The 23088-nt window shown below is 56.9% G+C and overlaps 7 protein-coding genes across 7 annotated transcripts; 4 read left to right on the forward strand and 3 right to left on the reverse strand.

Annotated features, from left to right (window-relative positions):
- Nucleotides 1-369: 369 nt before the first annotated feature.
- Nucleotides 370-1664, reverse strand: ISF_06780 (GPI-anchored cell wall organization protein Ecm33; the record flags this gene model as incomplete). The annotated part of the gene is made up of 3 exons (XM_018850384.1): nucleotides 370-643; nucleotides 697-1558; nucleotides 1613-1664. The coding sequence occupies 3 exons, from the start codon at nucleotides 1662-1664 to the stop codon at nucleotides 370-372; spliced, it is 1188 nt and encodes a 395-aa protein (XP_018702424.1).
- A 4087-nt stretch (nucleotides 1665-5751) lies between these two features.
- ISF_06781 (Heat-labile enterotoxin, A chain) lies at nucleotides 5752-8664 on the reverse strand (the record flags this gene model as incomplete). Its single annotated transcript, XM_018850385.1, has 1 exon — nucleotides 5752-8664. One exon carries the CDS (start codon nucleotides 8662-8664, stop codon nucleotides 5752-5754), a length of 2913 nt encoding a protein of 970 aa, XP_018702425.1.
- Nucleotides 8665-10260: 1596 nt separating this feature from the next.
- On the forward strand, nucleotides 10261-10575 carry ISF_06782 (hypothetical protein; the record flags this gene model as incomplete). The annotated part of the gene is made up of 2 exons (XM_018850386.1): nucleotides 10261-10294; nucleotides 10367-10575. 2 exons carry the CDS (start codon nucleotides 10261-10263, stop codon nucleotides 10573-10575), a joined length of 243 nt encoding a protein of 80 aa, XP_018702426.1.
- Nucleotides 10576-11677: 1102 nt separating this feature from the next.
- Nucleotides 11678-12790, reverse strand: ISF_06783 (DNA glycosylase; the record flags this gene model as incomplete). The annotated part of the gene is made up of 1 exon (XM_018850387.1): nucleotides 11678-12790. One exon carries the CDS (start codon nucleotides 12788-12790, stop codon nucleotides 11678-11680), a length of 1113 nt encoding a protein of 370 aa, XP_018702427.1.
- Nucleotides 12791-14229: 1439 nt separating this feature from the next.
- ISF_06784 (mannan polymerase II complex ANP1 subunit) lies at nucleotides 14230-15654 on the forward strand (the record flags this gene model as incomplete). The annotated part of the gene is made up of 5 exons (XM_018850388.1): nucleotides 14230-14402; nucleotides 14462-15090; nucleotides 15139-15189; nucleotides 15236-15316; nucleotides 15368-15654. 5 exons carry the CDS (start codon nucleotides 14230-14232, stop codon nucleotides 15652-15654), a joined length of 1221 nt encoding a protein of 406 aa, XP_018702428.1.
- A 1207-nt stretch (nucleotides 15655-16861) lies between these two features.
- On the forward strand, nucleotides 16862-17775 carry ISF_06785 (vacuolar sorting protein 32; the record flags this gene model as incomplete). The annotated part of the gene is made up of 4 exons (XM_018850389.1): nucleotides 16862-17042; nucleotides 17129-17333; nucleotides 17409-17599; nucleotides 17690-17775. 4 exons carry the CDS (start codon nucleotides 16862-16864, stop codon nucleotides 17773-17775), a joined length of 663 nt encoding a protein of 220 aa, XP_018702429.1.
- Nucleotides 17776-19551: 1776 nt separating this feature from the next.
- Nucleotides 19552-23065, forward strand: ISF_06786 (hypothetical protein; the record flags this gene model as incomplete). Its single annotated transcript, XM_018850390.1, has 2 exons — nucleotides 19552-19885; nucleotides 19959-23065. The coding sequence occupies 2 exons, from the start codon at nucleotides 19552-19554 to the stop codon at nucleotides 23063-23065; spliced, it is 3441 nt and encodes a 1146-aa protein (XP_018702430.1).
- Between the last annotated feature and the right edge of the window lie 23 nt (nucleotides 23066-23088).

A 23088-nucleotide genomic window follows, 5' to 3' on the forward strand; every position in this document is an offset into this window, starting at 1 on the left:
TCCGGAGGGCAAAACACCTGTAGCAACTAGGCAAATAGCCGCAGCAGCAGACAGCTTGCCCACGTTAAGACTTCAGATTCAACCTGAAAACGACCAGGCCCAAGAGGATGCAAACGTAAAAAATCAATTCAGCTCGTGTGCCAACATTCAAATACAGGGTAATTAATAAGTTCTAGCGTGTCTGCGGCAAAGACTCAGAGTAATACACAAAGCGCAGGGCTCCAGCAGACAGTGGGCAGTGGCCAGCCAGCGGAAATCAACCACAAGTGCAGGCTCAAAAGAAAAAAGCAGGTGACATATTTTGGGGTGCAGAGAATGACGCCATTTCCCACCATAGATTCCTATCGTCCAAAAAACACAGCAACTCATTTACAAAAGCTGAGCAGCGCCAGCAATGAGGCCAAGGAAGATGGCGGCGGTGCTGAAGCTAGGGGAGCCAGCGCCGCTGTTGCCGTTGCTGCCGGTCTTGTTGAGGCCGTTCTGGTCGTTAGCCGTCTTGTTGTCGAGGCCACCGGCACAGTTGACCTTGCCCTGGACGACCTTGCCCTTGAGACCGTTGAAGAACTTGCACACATCAGTCAGGTTGGAGGTAGACTTGACGTTGATGGTGCCCTTGACATCGTCGAGCTTGGGGAGCTCAGCACTGTGTAGTGTTAGTGAGTGAACAACGTTTAAACACATTGCGGGGAAACATACTTCTCGAAGTTTCCGCCGAGGAGCATGTTCTCGACGCTCTGGAGCATGGGGAAACCAGTAATCTCGTCCAGCTTGGTGTTGTTGACAATGGTAAGGTCACCAGAGACGGTCTTGAGGACGGGGAAGGAAATGTTCATGAGCTTGGCGTTGTTGATGAAGGAGACGGAACCACCGCTCTTGGAGGTGCCGACGCTAGTAAGGTTGCCAGCCTCATAGGAGACAAGGTTGGGGTTGGTGTCAAACTTGATGCCGTTCTGGATCTCTTTAAGAGCGGGGGTGCCGAGACCCTTGATGTTGGAAACCTGAATCTCGTACGCAGTCTGGAGTTGGGTGAGGTTGACCTGCATGTCGTTACCGTTGTTGGTGATGATAAGCGTCTTCGTGATGTTGACAAGGTTGGAGTCGAACTTGGTCAGTCTCCTGTTGTTGTTGATGGTGAGACTCTCGACAGTGGCGAGGTTAAGACCACTTATGTCGCTCAGGAAGGTATCGGCAATGTCGACGGAGCTGGCCTGGGAGACACCAGATGAGGCGAAATCAACGGAGTTGAGCTGACCAAGACGACGGAAGGTGAGCTGATTAAGCTTGTTGAGCTTCGACAGGGTAATGGAGTTGAGCAGGGTGCAATCCTCAACGAGAAACTGTCCGCCAATGGACGTGAGAGAGGAGGAGGAGATGCCGAGGAGCCCGGTGGCATTGCTGACAATAAAATCCTGCTTGAAGACCTTGGGACCGTCGATCTGGAGGGTGCCCTGCAGAGATGGGGAGACAGTGACCTTGGCATCGATGGTGTCACAGTCGAACGTGGGGTTAACAGAGTCGATGGTGATGTCCGTGGTGCAGTCACTGCTGCTGGCGGCGACTGAGCGACTGTCAGCAACGGGACGAGTGAAGGATGATGGGGGATAATGCTTACAAGCGCCGACGCTGGCGGTCGCGAGGACCATAAACTTCTGAAGAGAAGGCATTTTGATCTAGATAGGGAGAGTCAGTCTCGGCAGAGAAACTGCATTGGCCACGGCTGCGTTGCTTGAAGTGGGCACAGGTGATGTGTTGTGGAGTGAAGTGTACAATGAGTGTCGAGATGGCTGCGGCAAGTAGAATTGAATGCCAGAAAAAAACAATGTTGGGTCGCTCGTTGTTGAAATGCTTTGGTTTAAAAATGGACGGTATTAAGGCGAAGACGCGTGCCGGAGTTGAGCAAACGAAGCTCCTTCCCGGGAGGTAGTTTGATAAGGCAAGCTGGAGCTGCAGCTAACAAGAAGCCGCCTGACGATGAAGCTCGTGCGAATGGCCAAACAGATGATGTTTTGATCAAGCCTGATGATCGAGGAGAGACACGAGCGGAGCACCGTAAACAGAGGCGTTGGGAACAAGGTGCCGGGTGTCGCGCACAGGTGAGCGAATGGGTGTGAGAAGGTAGGAAGGAGGCAGGCAGGCAGGGCAAGCTACTGGAATGCAGGCGCTGTACGGAAACAAGGTGTGCCACTTCAAGTCAACACGGCAACGGTTGCCGGGGAGGAACGCACCACAAGAGCAAAAAATTGGCCAAGTTGTCGATGGGAAAAAGGGAGCAATGGTCGGTCGGGCGGTCGTCGAAGCGATCGGTTCCTGACAGAGTCGTTAGCTGAGGGAGGTCGCGGAATAGGGGCGTTGGCGTTGGAGGCGTTGCTAACCGTGTGGCGTTTGATAACGAGAGGACGAAGAGAAGAAAGAATAAAAAGGGCGAAAAAAGGACGAGGAGAGAAATCGATCCTTTTCGGGGGCCAGAAAACGAGCGGCTGGAAATGAATTGGGTCAAACGGGAAGAATATTCAGAGGGAAAGGAGGAGGAGGTTTTTAGGCAAGGAAGGGGAGAGGGCGAGAAGGTGGAGGGAGTTTGGAAGGGTGGGCGGTGGCTGGCCTTGTGGTGCTCCTGGTGGATGGTCACTGGCATCTAGTGGGCGAGGGGAAAGGAGATTGGGAACTTGCTGGGCGCTAGCGGTCGAGGGCAGTGGGCACTGATGCATGGGCCTGGTCGATGGACATATGTACCCAAGGTAAAGAGGAACACGCTGCGGGCTGTTCGAGCAGAAGATGCCGCTGCCTTGGTAACTTTGGTTTAAAGATCAAGGCTGGAGATGATTGAGGAGAAAAAGGATTACAGAGCCGAGATGAAGTTTCTCCCATTGTGTTGCCGATTGACTGTTGTTGTGCGACAGATTGCCAGCTCTGGCACATGTGCCCGTGCCTGCCTGCCTGTACCTGTACCTGTACCTGTACCTGTACCTGGACCTGGACCTGTGCCGTACAGTACGTGACCTGTTGCAGAATCGCCACCACGCCGGGCCAGGGCAACAGGCACGTCCTGAGTAGCTCCATCATCGCCCCACAGCTGCCGCGCTCGAGTGCCAATGCTGCTGAAAGCTGCGGGTCCAGCTTCAGGCCAGCAGGCTTTTCAAGGCAGGTCCAGGTACGAGTGCAATAGCTGAGGAATTATCGCCAGTGCAAAACCAATTTCAATCATGTGCCAAAGGTAATGATGCATGCAGTCTGAACTACCCTCATTCACATCGAGCATTTTGTTGTTTAAGTACACTCTTTGATGGCCTTTATTTAAGCCACTGCATCATTGCATGGCCCTTGTAACGAACCCCTGCCGGCCCGAGTCCTCCAGGGGGCCATGATTCCCCGGTCATCCCGGTCCATCCCATTTCGGTTGCAGCACCGCCACATCTCCACAAGCCACCATAAGATTGAATCGCACCACGAATTCATGGGCCTCACCTTCTCGCATACCTAGAAAAGGTCCAATTGCCTCCATTGCCCTGTTAATCTTCATCAGCCCTGTTTTTTCTGCTGTTCCACTGCCTGACTCCCTCGTCACACCACCCATCATCACTTTTCCCGTCCTCAAAACCATCATCAATGGAGGAATGATGTTGATGATGTTTTAATGATGTTAATGATGTTTTAACCAAGGCCACCTCTAGCTGACGAGCCTGCCCGGACCTTTTGTTCCTCCCTTTGCGCAGCAGACCTCATCTCAACCAGCGCATTACTGTCCTGGCTGTCGCTTGTCTCTCACTGTTCACGAGCCACGATTTTTCCTTTTTCAATTTTTTTCCCTTCGTTTTTGTTACCATCCTCTTCCTCAATGCAGCACCCTCAATACAGCAGCATCAACAACAAAAACTCTATGCTCCACCCCATCACCCGCGATGCTTGCGCGTCCCACCTCCTCTCTCGCTAGCAACAAACACTACCAAGCTACCAAGTGCATGGAAATTGACCAGTTCTCGTCTCCAAGCCATTCGGCCACCACCAAGTACCTCGATCCAGCGCACGGCACTTTCGGGATATCGAAGCTGTGTTTCAAACACCAAGTCGGCAAACACCAAGCCGGTGGCGCCGACTTCTTTTCCTCGCCATTTATCTGTAGGTTAGGACACAGCCACCAAAACGACGCCAAAGCTCTTGGCCTTTTGCCACTGGCGATAGCACAAACACACATACTGAGTACACTGGCGGAACACTTGTCTGTACAAAGAGAAACCTGGTCTTAGGAGCCGACAACAAGAACGGGAAACCGAGGTGGCAGCGCACAATTAACCTGCCACAACAGTATCACAACACACATGGCCGTCTTACCATGATCAGCGATGGGGCCTCCTGCCCAACTCCGCCGATCGCCTCTCTCGCTAGAGATGGGAATTCAAGAGCTGGCTTGCTGGCAGATGAACATTGGGTGATGAACTGATACGCGACTAGTGGTGAAACGACTAACAACAAAAGGCCTGCAGGTGTCTAACAATGGGCATCCCGTCGTACACCACCAACCTATGCAAAGAAACTTCCAATGTCGCGCCCGTGATGTTACAGCTGGTTTTCTTTTTCTTCTCTCATCAACTGGTCTCGCAACACCAATGATTGACCCAGAATGTGGACTTAGCCGAGCCTCCTTCTGCCTCCATCTCCGAACCAGAGAATAGTGCCAACTAACCGCCACGCCACCGGCATCCTAGATCCGCGCCATTCCGTCCGTTCCTCTCGGCCAAGCCTTTTTACGAGCTGTTTCCGTTTGCAGTCTTGGCTGGTCAGCCCTTTTTCTCCGTCTTACCCCCAGGTAAATAGATCACCTCGTAAAAGATCATGCCGGCACATGATAGGGCTTGGGCTTCGCAGCATGGCCAGATCTTACAGGCAGAGAGCCGCCACGCTGCGGTACCACTGAGAATGCTCGGCACACACCACCACACCAGTCTGACACAACCTGATTTCCTCCTCTACGTACCCTATACGGCACTGTTCACCGACATGATACAGTCAGTAGCTGCATAACGAGCGCTGAGAGGTCAACATTAAAACGAGCATGCATACCACATGCTAGTCGGGCGCTTGTTATCGGCCGCTTTATTACGGATACCAGTGGCCCCTTTTTGCCTGTAGCAGTTGGGCAAATCTGCGTTTGGTCATCAAAGATGATCCCAGCAATCCGTATTTTGTAATAAGAAATAAAGACATGGCATTCCAGGTTCCTTCCCTGCTCTGCCCCTCACTTATTGGTAGTTGTGGGTTATGAGTTTGAGGTGGACTGCGTACCAGTCCAGGGTCAGTGGTCATGACATCAGAAAAATAACAGGAAAAAATGCTTCCTCCATCAGATGTCAGATGCAAGAGATGGGTTTCATTTGGCGCACGTATTTGCTCTCAACAACCTGACACTTTGGCCGAGTGGTTGGGGCGGTGCCTTACTAACAGGCCAGTGTGTATTCGCCTGCGCAGTCGAAAGATGCCAAAGTTTTTTTTTTTCTTTTCTTTTTTATGTCAGTCCTGACGACGCTTTATCACATCTTTCAACTCCCAGGTACTCCTGAGTGCCGTGGGTGTGTCGCACATGCAGCCAATATTGAAACTAATAAGTTTGATCTCGTAAAGGTCTGGCAGGGGCAGCAGGGTCGGTGAGTTAAATGAGCTTATTCTATTCGTATCGCAGTCTACTTCGCGCGAATGAAAAAAAAAAAAATCAAGAATCGCATCCTCTCCTTCAAACAACCCACGCAATAACTATTCAGTTCACAGCCGCATCATCTTGGGCTTCTCGTCCTCAGCCTTGCCAGCAGCCCCCGATTGCTTGTTGGCGGTCGCGTGCACGTCCAGCTTCAGCAGGGCCAGCAGCAGATCCGCGTTCTGCGCCAGGTCCTTGAACCCGAACGGCTGCACTCCGCGTGGCGTGTTCCGGACGATCTCCTCGCTCAGCCCGAGGATGATGCCCAGGTACGAGAGCTTCTCGTTCTCCGCCTTGGGGGCCTTGACGGGCGGGATGTTGGGGTGGCTGGCCCAGTGAATCTCGCCGGGGTCGTTGGCCCCCGCGAAAAGACCCAGGACGCCCTTCCTTTCCTTCCTGATCCACGCCATCTTGTTCTCCTCGTAGATGCGCCCGTACCGCATGGCGATGAGCAGCTGCAGCGGCCGCGTCGGCGCCGTGTCGGACGTTGGCCAGCGCGTGTCCAGCGCCCCCTCGCCGCCGTCGAGCGCGCCCCGGAGCAGCTTCGCGATCTGCAGCGTGTGGTGCAGCGCGTAAATGTTGACCTTGTTCTCCGTGAGGTTCTTGGTGTTGTCCATGATGAACTCCCGCGCGGACAGGGCGTTCGGGTCAATGTCCTCCAGCGCCTTGGACTGCCCGACGACGTACGCGACGTCGAACAGGGTCGGCAGCGCGACCGCCTTGGGCTGAATGTACGTGACGGCCTTGTTGACCTTGTCCTCCACGTCGGCCGCGTTGATCTTCAGAATGTCCGTGTACTTCTTCTTGAACTCGGCGGACTGGAGGTTGGCAATGTACTCGTCCTGGAAGGTCTTGGCCAGCGGCTTGAGGGAGACGCCGGAGCTGGTGGTGAGCTTTTCCGGCAGCTCCAGCACGGCCTTGCGCTGCCGGCGCCGGATCTCGGTATCGACGCCCGCGCGCAGCTCCGCGATCGCGGTCTGGGTGCCGTTGAGGATGGTGGCCTTCCTGCCGGCGTCCTTCTCGGCCTCCATGGCGCTCTGCCCGGTTGCGTTGGTCACGCCGATGCTGTCCGCCATGTCGGAGATGACGAGAGCGGCCTCGGCCACGAAGGTGCTGTTCATCTTTTCGCGGAACGTCTTCTCCGGGGTCGCGAACTCGTCCGAGTAGATGTACGTGTAGATGGTGTTGTCGAGGAAGTTGCGCCACTCCTTGTCGCGCTTCTCATGCAGCTTCTCGGGCGAGGGCACGTCCGGGGGGATGAAGGCGTTGATGATGGCCCGGACCGCCTGGATGACGAGGGCGGCCGGCCACAGCGGGGTGAACATGAGTCCGTCCGCGAGATAGCACAGGGTCGTGTCGAGGGGGCTGATCTTGCCCTTGGACCCCTTGGCGGCCGCGTCCACCGTGCAGCCGACAAAGGGGATGAGAGCCGTGATGGCAGCAGCTTTTTCCAAGGCGGACGCGTCGCGAGCAAAGGCGTCGACGACTCCAAAAACCCAGAGGGGAGTGCCAATCTTCTCGAGGGGCTTCGCCAGCTTTCCCGCGATGCCGTAAATAGTCTTGAACTTGGGGGAGGTTTTCGTGAGTGCCGTGTAGCCCAACCACTTGCCGCGCAACTCGGTAAGCGTCTGGGAGAACTTCTCCTTGGCCACCTTTGCCAGGCCGCGGGAGGTGGCGAGGTCAGTGAACTCGCGCTTGGAGATTTCTTCAGCCGTGGTTGCCCACTTCTCGGTGATCTCGGGAAGTTCTGCCACATCGGAACCGGAACCGGAGCCGGGCGCCTTTTCTCCGTCGAGGCCCAATCCGTCCTCGACATTGTCTGGCTTTGCAGTCTCCTCGCCCTCGCCATTGCCTGGCTTCGCAATCTCCTCGCCCTCGACGCCTTGCTTGTTGACACGATCGCATCCCGCGGGGGCGCCTGCTCTCTTGCGCTTGGGGCTGCTGCAGGGCAAGTTTGCCCATTCCTCCCCCTTGCGCGCCTCCTTGAACTTGGCCTTGTCCTTGTTGAAGGTTCTTTCCAGCATGTACTCGTTCAGCCACCCCTCGACCGGCACGTCGTTGAACTTCTTCCACGGCGACTCTTTTCTTCCGAGATGGCCCTCGGGGAAGCCGGCGAGCTCAGACCGAATCTCAAACTCCCCAGTCAAGGGAACCTCTTCGGGGAGGGGGTCGTCGGGGTAAACGTCGCCCTTGTTGATGAATTCACTGAAGACGATTTCGCTGCCTCCTCCTTCGGCCTTGGTCGGCGTGCCTTCGTGCCAACCGAGGACCTGCTTCCACGGCACCTCGTAGACACCGGCAATCTCCTTTTCCTTGGTCCACGTGAGATGTCTGTCGCCGCCGAGAGAGCCCGCGACATCGACGACCTTGTTGGTCTCTGGGCGGATCTTGTAGACGTACGTCTTCTCCGCGGTCTGCTTGCTCGCAAAGTTGGTCGCCTCATCCTTGCTGGCGCTCATGGAGACGTAGGAAGAGCAGGAGCACGTCTTCTTGGAGTGGTGGTACACGCTGCTGCCCATCTTGAACGCCTCTTGCGTCATCCCCGTCTTGTAGTCCGGGTGAGTTCCCTCAAAGATTCGCTTGGCGTGGGACTCGAAGCCGCCCGCTTTCCGGACGTCTTCGGGTTTCCGGAAGGTCTCTCCGCGCCAGAGATCGCCCACCTTGATCTCGACGTGGCTCGGTGCACTAGGCTTGTCCTTCCAGGAGCTACCAGCACCCCCACCAGGCGGAGGCGGCGGCGGCGGGCCCGGAGCCGGAGGAGGTGGCGGCGGCGGTTGACGGGCGTGAAGCTTTGCGTGCGTTCTGCGGCTGATGCGCTTACCATCAGCGATGATGAAGCCGTCCCGACGTTGATGATGGGCGGCGACGTGAGGTGCCTCCCACAGTGCCTGGACCACCCCGTTGTCCTGCTCGCCATGTCTGAGTGCAGTTGCACCAGAGCTAAGAAGCAGGACGCATGCAGTCAAAGATGGCAAGTGCATCTTTGTTAGGGCTTGTGGCTAGGAAAGAATGACAGCTGATGAAGTGCTCAATAATGATAGAATGATTGCAAATGAAGGTAGGTCAGCCGTGTGAAGCTGATGCTAGCCACTTGAACGGGCACTTGATCAACGTCCGGGCAGTTCTTATTTATAACTAATGTACAGTGCCCGGGCCTCTTTGACATGAAGAAGGCTTTCCGAACCTAGGAGTAGTAGTCGGCACACGCAGACGTGCATCTCTTTGCCAACCAGAATTCCGAATCAACCGTCCAACTGAGAAGGCAATGCTGCGGAGCTGAAAATTGGGTGTAACGCGCCACAGCCTCAAAGTCGTCTGCTTTGAGCCCTAGTTCTTCTCTCTTGCATGCATAATTGTCGTTTACTCGCGTGGTTCTCTCGCTGGCTTGTGCAGTATGCCGGTGCATAATGACATACAATGAATGGACCAACAACGGTCAAGTGGGTAGTGATGATGCATGAACTACGGAGTATTCTCTGCATATTCAGTAGGACTTATTACTACTGAGGAATTTTTATTGATGAAATTGATAAACCGATCATATTGCTACCGCCTATATCAAATATTTCAAGGAGAAAAGCATGCTGGTGCTCTGTCCTTGTTAAGCTAATATGGCATCCCATCCCCTGTCATCGGCGCTTCCAGCCGATGATTGGCGAAGCATGGGATAGGATGAAACACGTATGCCATGACCAAGCAATGCTCCCGAATACGGCCCGACATGAGCTTAAAAATGGTTAACCTGGTTTTGAAACCTCTAGTTAGTTATAGCACTCATGAACCGAACCTTCCGAGAGCCGTCTTCGCCTAATTGGAGGGTCATCCCACTTCATCGCCACGCGCCCGACTCAAGCCTCCAGGGCTGTGTGCCTATTCATCTATTCAGGCGTGCCCCTGGATTTCCATGTCTTTCCTCTTTAAACTTTCCAGACTTCATGCAACCATCGATGTTTGCTGCCATTGCGTCAACGGCGCACATCGCCACGTGGGCTGTGGCAGTAACAATTGCCAGTTAGAGTCACCACAATGCAACTTGCACCTGTATGCTATGTACATGCCCTGAGCCGTGCCTTTCCGAGAAATGCGCCGCGGCAAGGGGAAAGTTTGCATGCTCGTGTATATCATGCCATGCTTGAGTGCGCTTTCCTGAATTGAGCTTGTTCCTGACTCTCGCATGCAGACTTGCAGGCGACATGTCAGTTGATGAAGAAGCCATCTACGCACCCAACAGAGGTTCATGATTAAGGCAAGATATTATCATCAATGCTAAGAGGCTTATGGTAAATGGCGCGATGACCGGGACCAATGGTACGAAAAGTCATAATTAGGCGTTTCTACTGTAAGTCGTGTTTTAATGTCGTGACCGTTGAGAGGCGGGGAGCCTATTCGCGATTTGTCCTTATAGGGCGTGTCATTTTAACTGGTGATGACTTGGTCAACATATAAAGTTGAGTACATCTCCCTTACCTTTTGCACTTTACCATCAATTTCACTACACTTCTTATTGCATTCCCACCATCAAGCTTTTGTCTTTTTTTAACCGCCGAACATACCACCATATCCTGTCATCAATCAAGATGGTCCGTATTACTGTTGCTGCTCTCTTGGCCTGTAAGTTTCCCATCCCCAACGTCCCTTTAAGCAACGATGGATGTCAAGAACGCTAATAAGGCGCACCTGTAGTTGTTGCCATTGCTTCTGCATCGTCCCCCGTTTTCTCTGATGGCGTGAGCGTTTCTGCTCGAGCCGATGAAGCAGCCGACAAAGCAGGCGCTGAAGCAGCGCCGGCCCCAGAGGATCTGAAGCAGCTGGATACGCTTATTGATGCTGTACAAACGTTTCAAGATATGTTGAAGAACCTGAAGCAGGATGCTGGTGGTGCGGCTCAGTAAGGTGTCGGTGATGAGGATCGGGAAGATGCTGGTGGTGGGCGGAGGGAAGATTCCACGGTGCTTTTAGGGCCCTGTTAGACAGTCAGATGGCAAATACAAAAATTCCGGGCAAAAAAAGCGAATGGACTATATAATCATCGCTAGAGCCCTCCCTGCAGTGGGTGGCGGCGTGAACTTGGACAGGTTGTGACAAAAAAGAAGAGCAAAAAGAAACACCTCTACCCGTCGTGTCCGGCAACAAGACCGCGCCAGGCAGCGCGACGCATGCTAGCAGGATCATCTAAACGAGACGGACAGACTGAACTGTCAAGTGCGGATGCTATCAAACGCAACGACTATTTGCAATATGCCGCCCGTCAATCGACAACCGCGAGTTTCCCCCACAGATCCAGACGCGACCGACCCGCACACAGGAGCGCACTACGGAGGAAGCTATCCGTACTCTGCAGCCACCGGCCTCAACAACCCTGCCCGACTGATATGAATCTCATTCCCCTCTATTGGGCCGAACATGCTGACCTGTGGAGATCATGTAAAATTGCCTAATATTCATGTAAAGTTATGTGGACTCGACGAAGCTGCCCTACCGCTGGGCGTTAGCGTCATCCAGAGCCGTCCGATTCTTGCGGGTCGACTTATCCAGTCGCCTTTAATTATTATTAATTATTGTTCTATTATACCTGAATGAAAAAAGGATACGAGATGAATCATCTATGCAGGTTACCACAGGGCTACCAGTCGTGCGTAGAAATCGCGGTCGGGGTCAGAGCCTGGATTTACTTGGCCGTACCCAGGATAGCATCAGCAGCCTCACATCTAACCGAGATAATCTAGACGGCAATATTTCGGCGAGCCCGTCTTTTAAATGGCGTTTGATATTGCACCTAAAATTTACAGAGCCACATAAATCATCCCTTGAATCTCGCCCGACTCCAATAACACAGCATACTGTCATCCAGCACAAGCCCATCGTGACCAAGCATAACCCATCACGCTCCAGTTGAACACCCCGGCCAAACATGATCGATGTCCCCGGGAATCCCATCTTCCACGCCAGCAAAAGCCTTGACAGCGTCTAGACCGCTCCGTGTCGACACTCCCCCTACGTCTCCATGGTGCTAATGTCCGTCTCCTCGACCCGCCACATGTACCACATGAACAGGCTGCGATACGGCGCAAACGGCTCCGACAAGGCAATCATGTCCTGCTCCGACATGTACTTCCACTTGCCGCCGCCCTTGGCCCGCAGCTTCGCCACGTCGCGCCCGACAAACGCCGCCATGCCGCGCTGCACGCCCAGGTCGCCCAGCGAGAAGACGTCCATGCGCTTGAGCCCGAAGCACGCAAACATCTCGACCGACCACCGCCCGAGCCCGCGCACCGCCGTCAGCCGCTCCAGCACCTCCTCGTACGGCGCGTCCCGCAGCGCGCGCGCGCTCAGCTTCCCCGACGCGAACTCGCCTGCCAGCCCGCTGATGTACTCGGCCTTGCGCTGCGACAGGCCCGCCGTGCGCAGCCGCTCGAGCGGGGCGGCGACCACCTGGGAGGGGTGCGGGAAGCGCGACGACGCCGGCGCGGTGCCGACGTTACTGTCGTCGGCGGAGAAGAGGGCGACAAACTTGTTCTTGATCGACTTGGCGGCCGCCCCGGACACCTGCTGCGAGATGATGCCGCTCGCCAGGCTCTCGAACGGGTCGACCTGCTCGGCCAGGCCCTCGGCCGAGAACGCGCGACACGTGTGCTTCTCGATGAGCGGCCGCATGCGCTCGTCCACGCGGATGAGGTGCTCGCACGCCTCCTGCAGCAGTGTTTGCGTCGTCGTCGCAGGCTTGCCGTCGCGGCCCTTGGACGGCGACGGCGGGTCTTCGCCGTCGCGCGGCGCGATAAGCCGCGACGTCTCGGGCGACAGCAGCATCGCGTTGGTGCCGCGCGGGTCGGCGAGGCGGGTGACGGCGGCAGGTTTGGGCGTCTGCGGGCCCGGGCGGCGGATCGCCGGCTCGGCGATGATGCCGACGGCGCTGGGGGTCGGTGTCAGCGGCGGGGGGGGGGCGCGACTCCTCTTCTTCTTGGGCGTCGACGGGGCTACCTGGCCGTTAGGGGTTGCCTCGTCATTGGCCTTGCGCTTGCGGCCGTTGGTGGTGGGTGCGGGCGAGGGCGGGGGAGGCATGGCCGCAGCAGCGGCGCTGAGCCGTGATGATCGCCTTGTCCCAGCCATTGTAGCGATATTGTTTGTGCGCGACTGTGATGTCCGTAGCCGTAGCCTGGAGCCGTAGGCAGTCTGTGCTGCGATGCTGGCTCGAGCTGGTGACGTATATCGTAGCGTGAAAGCCGGGGTACGGAGAGTGAATGAGCGTCCCGCAATCATCCACTGTGGAGGTCCGTATGTTGTTTCTTTTTGTGTATAGAGATGTCGATGTCGTCAGACCTGGTGCTGGTGACTATTGAGGCCCTCTGATGACTGGAAATGGGTGAAGAGACAGATGACAAATTGTAAGCATTCACGACATACATCTCAGGGGAGCTCTGACTAGTGCAGCTCTCACAGTCCATCGGCGAGGCTAGCGTCGCACTGCACGACTACCCTGTACTAGGATTCAGACCTATCGTCGGCAATTCTGGTGGTTGTGGGTTTATTATGTGCACGCAAGGTGATTTGCAGGTCTATGTTTCTTGTTCGTCGCTTGTGTGTGTGGTTTTTTTTTTTGTGTTGTTCATGTCAAGTCCTTCCTGCGACGGTTCATGGTATCCGTTGGGTAGTGATCATTCAAACAAGCCGTCGGGAATTGTCGCGGTCTGATGTTTGGGTTCTCAACTACCTAGTCAGCGAGCTAGCCCGACCAAAAAGGTTAAAAGGTTAATCGCGTCTCCATTAGATAGTGCAGTTGCGAGTTACTACTCCGTAACCAGCCAGTGATATCAGACTGCAAGCATACTACCACGGGCGTGTCTCGGTGTGCTTGTGGACAGGATGGGATGGCGCGACGACGAATTCAGACTTTTGCCAACATAGCACTGCTGAAAACTATGGACGTGTGGCGTCCGTGTTATCTGAATCGATTTGTACTGGTAATTAATTGCTGGTATGCCAGCTAACGTTATGTTGAAAGGGGCGAAACTGAACTGAGCTAAATTTGGACAAGCGTACCTGATGCTTGCGAACGAGCTAGTCGGGTACTTGACGGATACATACCATACGCGCTCAACTGTGCGGGATTGCGTGACTTATCTTGTAACGACATGTACATGCTGTCTTCAACCTTTTTTTCCCGTCGATGGCGAGCCACCCTCTGCCACCTCAATGCTCAGACTCTCCTGATAGTTGGCCAACGCTGCTTTTTTTCTGCCTCATCAACGCCAATTGTCAGAGTCGTCACAGCCGGCCTTTTTGATCCCGACGTCCGGTCCAGCTTTATTCTCGCATGATTCTAGTGATCGCGTCCGCTCGTTTCCTCCTTATCTCGCCCACGCCGCTCGCTTCCACCAGCTCTACCCAAGTCGAAACTACCACCCCTTCTCCCAGGCCAACATCGAAGACGACGATCATCACCGCCCCTTCGAGTGTTAGTCCGGCGATAACCAACGCGCCGGCTACATCCCGCATACCCGACATTACTCAGTTCCTCTCTTCGAGCTGGTAATAGAAAATCGCCCAAGATGCTTCTCCCCAAAGGTGGCCTCAACTGGAAGGCCGCGCAGTCTAGACTCCCCCCGTCGCGCGCTATCTGGAACCTTGTTGCGCGTAAACGAGTTATCGTTCTCGCCGCCATCGTCACAGCCATCATCCTTCTATGGCGCGGGGTATCAAACTCGGCGTCTGAGATGCAAAGGTTCGCCGTCATTCACTTTGCCATCTAGCTCTTGCCGCATAGTCACTAACATTTGACAGCTTCTACTGCTGGGGCCCTTCGAAGTCACCCATGGACATGACAGCGAACGACTACGCCAGATGGAACGCCCATCTGCAAACACCGGTCCTCTACAACCCCCACGCGCCGATCGAAGTCAATTCCTCCACTATTCAGCACGTCAACCTGAACCCGATCACCTCCACCACCAAGGCCGTCACCAACGAAGAGCGAGTACTCATCCTGACTCCCCTCAAGGATGCCTCCAAATTCTTGCCCAAGTATTTTGATCTGCTCGCCAGACTGACGTACCCACACCATCTGATTGATCTGGCCTTCCTCATCTCCGACTCTGAAGACGACACTCACGCCGCTCTCGCAGCTGAACTGGACCGTATCCAAAGCCGCCCCGACAAGGTCCCTTTCCGAAGTGCCACCGTTGTTGAAAAGGACTTCAACTACAAGCTGAGCCAGGATATTGAGGAGCGCCACGCGTTTGCGGCTCAGGCCCCCCGCCGCAAGGCCATGGCTAGGGCTCGCAACTACTTGCTTTACTCTGCCCTTAAGCCTGAGCACTCTTGGGTGTACTGGCGTGACTCTGACATTGAAGAAAGCCCCGATACCCTGATTGAAGACTTGATCGCCCATGACAAGGACGTCATCGTTCCCAGTATGTTTCACGCACGACGCGAAGCTGCATAATACTGACTACTGGCAGACATTTGGTTCCACCGGTACGAGAAGGATGGGCACGACATTGAAGGACGATGTAAGTCATCTGATACTCGGGTCTTTGTCAGGACTAACCTCTCTAGTCGACTACAACTCTTGGGTCGAGTCGAACCAAGCTCTCGCCCTAGCCAAGAAGTTGGACAAGGACACCGTCATCGTCGAAGGTAAGCATCTGACCACGTATCGAATTTTTCCAGTCGTCTAACAATATGCAGGATACAAGCAGTTCAAGACTGGCCGACAGTACATGTGCCTGATGGGTGACCGCAACCAAAACAAGGACGAAGAGATCGAGCTTGATGGCATCGGCGGTGTCAGCGTTCTTGTCAAGGCCGATGTCCACCGGTCAGGCGTTAACTTCCCTGCTTACGCCTTTGAGAACCAAGCCGAGACGGAAGGCTTCGCCAAGATGGCCAAGCGCGCTGGCTATTCCGTCGTTGGCCTTCCCAACTACGTTGTCTGGCATAAGGACACGGACGAAAAGTTTGCCAAGGACAAATAAGAGGGCACATCCCCAACCCGATTACGACATGCAACGCAGCATTAATATGCCTCCACGGCACTCGCCCATGCCACAGAGCGACCAGCCGCGTCTTTGAGGGAAAGACGGACGGCGTCCGATGTGGACAAGGACGATGCATTCATTCAGTAAATACGCCATTGCGACTTTTTTATTCTTTGTGCTACTTTCTTTGCACTGTTTCATTAGACTATAGCGCCTGCTCTTGGAGAGGAAGCGCCAGCCTTGGGTATGCACCATACCACATCAGAACGACAGATTTTTGATTGCGCTTAATGTTGATGTGGCCCGGGGGCAATTTGGATTTTTCTGGGAATTTCGAATTTAATCCGGAAAGAGCTGGTGTATGGGAAAGAGACAAGTTTGTGAAACGGGCTCTGTCTATTTTCTTGTACCATAGCGTCTGGCCGCTGTCTGGGCATTTTTTGGCGGCCGCCAGGCCTCTTGTTCAACTCTTTGTCGGGAGATGAAGCGATAGAAGCGTTGGATCTGGGTTGCTTTCTTAGGAGTTTTAGGATATTATAGCTGGCATTCAACTCTGAAATTCACGGGCGTATGATCTGCGTGCTGAAGGGGAAGGATTGCCCTTTATTCCATCATCACAAGCGCAAGCTACGAACTTTTACAAAGAATTAAAACTCGAAGGCTCTGCAAGCTACAATAGCCTGAGGATTATTTTTTTCTGCCTGTTATATTTGACGCCAAAGTTGGCATGCTGCCACTGTCACTGGATTGCGTCACATGATCCGTGGCAAAATGTCGGATATGGAGCCTTTTGGCACGCCAGCGCCTTTCGTCATAATCCCAGCAGCCACCTCCCACGCGGCCAGAGACAGGCAGCCGTCCTCCCACGTTTCTATTCCTCGCAACCGACCTACGTTACCACCGTCTCTTGCAACCACGTCTACTCATCCCGAAAGCAGTGCGTGCTGACAAGGACGGAGTCACGATCTGTAGCAGTGGTCGTCCAGCCTCTGCACTGTTGCTCTGACGGCCGCTTTACCCCACCATCGTACTCCGTGCAGCGAGTGGGCGAACAACCCAGCCTTTTGCGATCCGAGAAGACGACGGCAAACCTCGACGACTAAAGATTCATCTCCAACGACGCGACGAAGACCATATCATCTAGACCTCGCGGCATTCTTCTACAATTCACAACTCAGAACTCTCAAACGATCAACCCGTGACAATGTGGGGCTGGTTCGGCGGCGGCAGTTCGGCGCAGAACCGCAAAGACTCGCCCAAGAATGCGATCCTGGGGCTGCGGTCCCAGCTTGATATGCTACAGAAGCGGCAGACGCACCTGGAGAATCAGATCGCGGACCAAGACGCGATGGCCCGCAAGCACGTGGCGGCCAACAACACAAGCGGTATGTCGGCGGAACCAGGGGGGAAGGAGGATTACGAGAGGCAAATAAAACAAAGGACGAGAAGCTAACGGGACATGACGCTGCAGCGGCCAAGGCGGCTCTGAGACGGAAAAAGGCGCACGAGCGCTCGCTGGAACAGACGGAGGCGCAGATCGGCACGCTGGAGCAGCAGATCAACGCGATCGAGTCGGCCAACATCAACCGCAGCACGCTGCAGGCGATGGAGAACGCGAGCGCGGCGATGAAGAACATCCACGGCAAGCTGACGCCTGAGAAGGTGGACGAGACCATGTACGTTGATGCTGAAAACGACCAAGTTGCGGGAGAGGGGGAAGAAGAAAAGAATACTAACATGGCGGGGGATAGGGACAAAATTCGGGAGCAAAACGAACTCAGCGACGAGATCGTCAACGCTCTCACGTCATCGAGCCTCAACAACGCGGTGGACGAGCAGGACCTGGAGGACGAGCTGGACCAGCTGCAGCAGGAGCAGCTGGACGAGGCGATGCTCAAGACGGGCACGGTGCCTGTGCTGGCGTCACCGCCAAGCCAAGATCGTGAGTCACCCTGCATGCGGGCGGCAGTTCATGTCATGCTGCCAAGGAAGGAAAAGAAAAAGGACGATGGACTAACTCGGATGATTGTAGCCGTTTCGAACAGACCGCAGGCCGCCCAAAAGGTGGACGACGAGGAAGAGGAGCTGCGCAAGCTGCAGGCGGAGATGGCCATGTAACGGACGGCCAGCAAGCTGGCTGGAAGGCTTCTGTTTGCGATTTATCCCCCCATATCTCGGCGTTGGCGTTGATGTCTTTGCTTTCTTGAGTACAGTCAGATGGAAGGGAGATGGATGGTATGGACCTGTGTGTGTGTGGAGGAAAGTGGTGGGTGGTGCTGTACGTATGTATGTAGCACGTTGGGATGGTTTGAGCATAGCCTGATTTTGGTCGTCTTTTTTTCCTTCTCGAACCTCCTCGTACAACGCGTTCTTTTCCCTCCCTCCCCGTTTTATCAAACGGTTATGTTTCTTTCTTTTTCTGGTAGACGATTTATACATTATTACTCTTGAACCCCAGCTCTTAGTGTCAAGGCCTCGTTCTATCCAGGACCCCCCCTCTCCTATCCCCCGGGAGCCTTGCAAAAGACAAAATGTCATTCCTAGACGGGCCATGATGTAACTCGGTTAGCTGATATGTCACCAGCATGCGTTCTCGACTTGAGGAGAGCACACTGCATCGTGGCGGACGTTTCACAGGCTGCAGGTCCGGGGCGGGTTGGACGGACGGGAGCCAATCAAACCGGAGCTGGACGGGCACACACTAGACGGGCAGGCAGACAGCCCCCACGACAAACGGGCAGTTTGCACTGGCCAGTTGAGCTGCGTGTAGATTCTGAGTAGCTATTTGTTCATCTACAATGGTTCAATATCATGTGCTTGTTTTTTTTTCTTGCTGTATTTTTTTCCCCCATTTTTGATTTCTATTGTTGTATGTTGGAATCGCGTCATACCTGGGCAGCAAGGACCGGCGGGGCTGAGACTCGCTCGGCGCTTACACTGGCGGTTAAGCTGGACCACAAGAGCCTGACATGGGCCAACCAACCAAACCACCACCACCATTACCACGACAAGGTTGACCATCCCCCTCCCCCCCTTCCCCTACGCGGGCTTCTCCTGCGGTCATGACAGCTCTCGGTTATGGGATGACTGGAAGCGCCTTTCTTCTTCGCCGCCACACGCACACCCCTCCCCACCCCACACACATTCACATTCACATCCCAACCCGCATCGTCTTTGTTCCGGCCGCTCCCTTTTCCCAGCTTGTTCCGCTGGTTTCCCGGCGGCAAGCATGGCAGTCGATAGGCTGAGACGGGGGCAGAACAAACGGGGGGAGGGAGGGTGAAAAGAAAGACGGACGTAAGAATCCCCAGCACCCAAGTTCTCTCTGTTCTCCCTTCCTCTTGTGTATCTTTATCTTTTCTTCCACCACCGGGCTTCCTCGTCTTCTTTTTCACGATAATTTTCCTTTGTTCTCCCCCCTCCTCCTCCTCTTCTTTTATTATTATTATCATCGCGTTTGGTATATACGAATTCCCACCTCACCGTTCTTTGTTCCCGTTAGTGCGACGTTTATTCCATCTCATCTCCCGTCCGTCCAGTCCGCCGTGTGCACAAGCCGCAACCGTCAGCCCGTCCGGTCCGACAATACACAACGAGACGACAACACAACCAGTTCACCTGATTTCGTCTCGTTGCTCAGAAGGAAAAAGAACGTTACTCAGACAGGAAGCGGAGTTGGGTCACAAGAGTTCATCCGATAAAAACGACCAACAGCAGTCTTGAAATGTCCACACGACATCAGGCCATGTACTGACAACTGTCTGTCTACCTTGTTACAACCTGAGTACGGCGAGCCTCTCTCTACCCGTGTCACGAAATTTAAATTTAAGTTAAAGAAGAGAGTACTAACAACGAACCGCTTCTCAACTTCAGATCCCCCCCTACGCCGGGAAAATGGCCAGGACGCGCCATGCCTTCATCACACCACTCGTCTTCCTCGTCGCCTCCCGCACGACGACCTGGGCAATCTCCGTCACCGACGTCGCCGCGGACGTGCCCTCGGACCTCCGCGACGGCGTCACCGAATCCGTCCCGACCTGCGCCGCGATCTGCCTCGCCTCCTTCCTGCAGGTCAACTACGCCCGCGGCGACGACTCGGACCGGTACCTCACTCTCGACTTTGTCTGCGCTCACCGCGGCCGCTCGGGCTTCACCATCAGCGAGGGTGCGCTGCAATGCCTTGCCGCCGAGCAAAGCGTTGGCTTTTGCGGTGACGATGCGTCAGGAGGTGTGTGTGATTTCCACTGAGTTTTCGTTTTGGTTCATATCTGGTTCGCGGTCATGAAGCTGATCACCAATAGCCGCCGCCACGTCCAAGGCAAATGACATTTGCAGCGCTCAGACGGACGTCGCCAAGGCGAGGGGCGGCGTCATCACGGCGACGCTCAAGTACGCCTCCCAGAGTGGCATACTGACCTTTGCGCCCATCACCACGTCCGCCTCGCCGCCACTGCCGATACCCACGCCGACAAGCACCGCCGGCACGACGAAGACGAGCCCGTCCTCGACGACAGCCACCACAACGAGCACGCCGACCACGCTGATCACAGATACGCCGACAAGAAGCTCACAAACCACCACCACCACCGCATCCTCGTCCTCCTCCACCACCTCCACGCCCACCCCAACAACCGCAGCCGCCGCGCCCGCCGCGGAACCGCTCTCAAAGGGCCAGATCGCCGGCATCTCCGTCGGCGCTGTGTGCATCGCCGCCGGCCTCGTCCTCGGCATCTTCCTCCTCACCCGCGCGTTCGTCCGCCGCCGCCGCCGCCGCTACAGCGGCTCCAGCTTCGGCGGCAACAGCCCTCCTGGCGGCTACGGGGTGGTCACGACGAGGCGCGACACCTGGGGCTACGGCTTCGATAAGCCCAACAACGGGTCCGGGCGCAGCTCCCCCTGGGCCGTCACAGGCGGCAGCCTGTCGCGGTACCCGGCCATGTCGGGGGCGGCGGGGCCGGCGCCGGCGGCAGGGCCTAACAACGGCTACAACAACAATAATAATGACAGTAATCATCGTCTGCCGTATAACCGGGAGAGCTGGCGGCCGAGTGCCATCGGCCTGGCCATCTCCCCGTCCAAGCTGCTGGCGGACAGGACAGCAAGAGCGAATACCCCGCCGACGCGCGGCAACACGCCGACGCGCCCGTCGAGACCGCTGTCGAAGCTGCTGCCCGCCAAGCCGGACATGCAGCAGCAGCCCGCGGCAGCGGCGGCGATTTCCAGGACGATCACCACCTCACCCACGCCGCCGCCGGCTCCGCCAAAGGGCTCATCCTGCCAAGAAAGCCGGGGGACCCAAGTCCCCAAGCAGCAGCAAGACCTGTTGCACCCCATCGCCGCCCAGTTCATGCGCCGCCCCGCCCAGCGCCCGCCGTCCCTCCGGCTGTTCATCCCCGACGCCGAGCCCCCGCCCAGCACGCCACCGCCGCCGTTCGCCGCCGCCGAGGACAAGGAGGTCCTCCTCCAACGCCCACCACCCGGCGGTCGCGAGAGCACGCACACCGAGTTTGAGGAGGACGACCTGCGCCGCTCCAGCTCCACCGCGGCCGGCCAGATCTGGTGCCCGCCGCCATCCGCCACCACGGCCGTCGCGCCGCCGCTGCCCGCGTCCGGCCTCTCCCCTCCGTACTACGTCTCCGACGGCCGCGGAAACTGGGTCCTCGGGGGTGACGTGCGGAGCCCGCTGAGCGCAGGTTCTAGCGAGGTGCTGCCGCGCATCGCGACGGCGCGCACGGGCATCGTGGCCACCGCCGTGGAGACGCAGATCCCGCCCCCGCGGCGGTCCCCACGCGAGCCCCCGCCGACGAGTGAGACGCAGCAGCAGCGTCCGACTTCCCCGCAGGAACTCGCCGCGACGCCGCTGAAGCGAGAGGACACGCGGCCGCGGGAGGAGCCGAGAACGCCGACGTCGCGGATCCGCTCACTCGTGGCCAAGACGGTGCCGTCACCGCTCTTCTCCCGGCAGTCGAACCCGCGCAACTCCTCCTCCGCCTCGTATCCACCGCCGCCCAACCCCGCCGAGACCATCCACGACGCGTCCTCCAACAACAATGGGCGCCTACTGACCGCGCGGCCGGTCGGTGGCCAGGAGCGCGTGACGTCCACTGATAGCGGCATCACCACGTTCAGTATCTCCTCCGCCGTCTCGGCCGACTTCTACAATAGGAACAGCCTGCACCCAGCGCCGCCGCCGCCGCCGCCGCCGCCACTGCCGACGCAGGGAGCTCGCTCGACGAATAACCTCTCTCCCGTTGCCGAGTCGCCTCCCCGCACCGCCACCGCAGGGGCCGCCGCCGCCGCCTCCTCCACCGCCGGCTCGTCGTCCGGCAGGGATAGCCGCGTCTTCACGGACCCGCCGGTCACCGTGGCTGCGTCCGAGACGAGCAGCGGCGGCGGCGTCAGCCCCGTGTCGTACCCGCGCATACCCGGTCGCGGCACGCCCGCGCTCCGCGGCCGCGCCAAGTTTCCCGGTGTCGCGCCGCCGGCCCTGTCGCGTGCTGCCGCGCAGCCTCGTCACGGCTCCCCCGGCCCGACGACGACGACCACGCAGCACCATGGGACGATTCCGTTTCCGCAACTACAAAAACAGCAACCGCTGCCGCCCTTGCACGCCCGAGGCCCGTCGGATCCGCCCCGGTACTCCCGCGGCGGGGGCGGCAAGATGCGAGGACGTGGTGGCCCCATGATGATGCGCCCGCCGTCACACGACATGGCCGGTGGTGGTCCGCCGGGGGTTCTCCGCCCGGCACCACCGTCACAGACACCTCAACCTCCGCAGCAGCAAGTCACCGGCGGCCCGCCCACCCTGCGCATCGTCTCGCCCTCACCCGAGCCCGCGCGCGACGACCGCGCCCTGCTCCCCTCCTCCTCCTCATCCACTCCGCAGCCGCCACCGCGCCGGCGCCCACCGAGCCACCTCCCGCACCCGTTCCCCATGTATCCCATCTCCCGTTCCCGCCTGCAACAGCAGCCCACCCTCCCCGGCGACCACCGAAACAGCCTGAGCCGGTACCCCGGGATGCCGATGCCGCGCCCGTACAAGCCGCAGGACCGGCCCGACCCCTGGCGGCCACCGCGCGCCTCCACGTCGCCGTCGTACGACGCCGCCGCGCACGACAACAACAGCCAGGAGGCGCTCGCCACCACCACCACCGCGGCCTCGTCGCCGGCGTTCTCGCCGTCGCTGCTGGCGAAGCGCGTGGGGTCGACGCGCGCGGCCGACATGGCGCTGCCCCAGCAGCAGCATCCAGAGCGATGGCGGCAGCAGCAGCAGAAAGGCGGGAACGGAGAGGTGAAAACCAAGGTTCCGGAGCGTCCGGCGACGCCCGAGTTGCCGAGCACGCCGACGTGGTTGCCGCGGTTGACACCGACGCGTCGAGGGACGGACTTGGTGTTGAATGTGGGCTGAGCTCTAACCAGGAAAGAATTAGA

Source organism: Cordyceps fumosorosea, assembly GCF_001636725.1.
Source record: "Cordyceps fumosorosea ARSEF 2679 chromosome Unknown scaffold_18, whole genome shotgun sequence".
Classification (NCBI taxonomy): Eukaryota; Fungi; Ascomycota; class Sordariomycetes; order Hypocreales; family Cordycipitaceae; genus Cordyceps; species Cordyceps fumosorosea.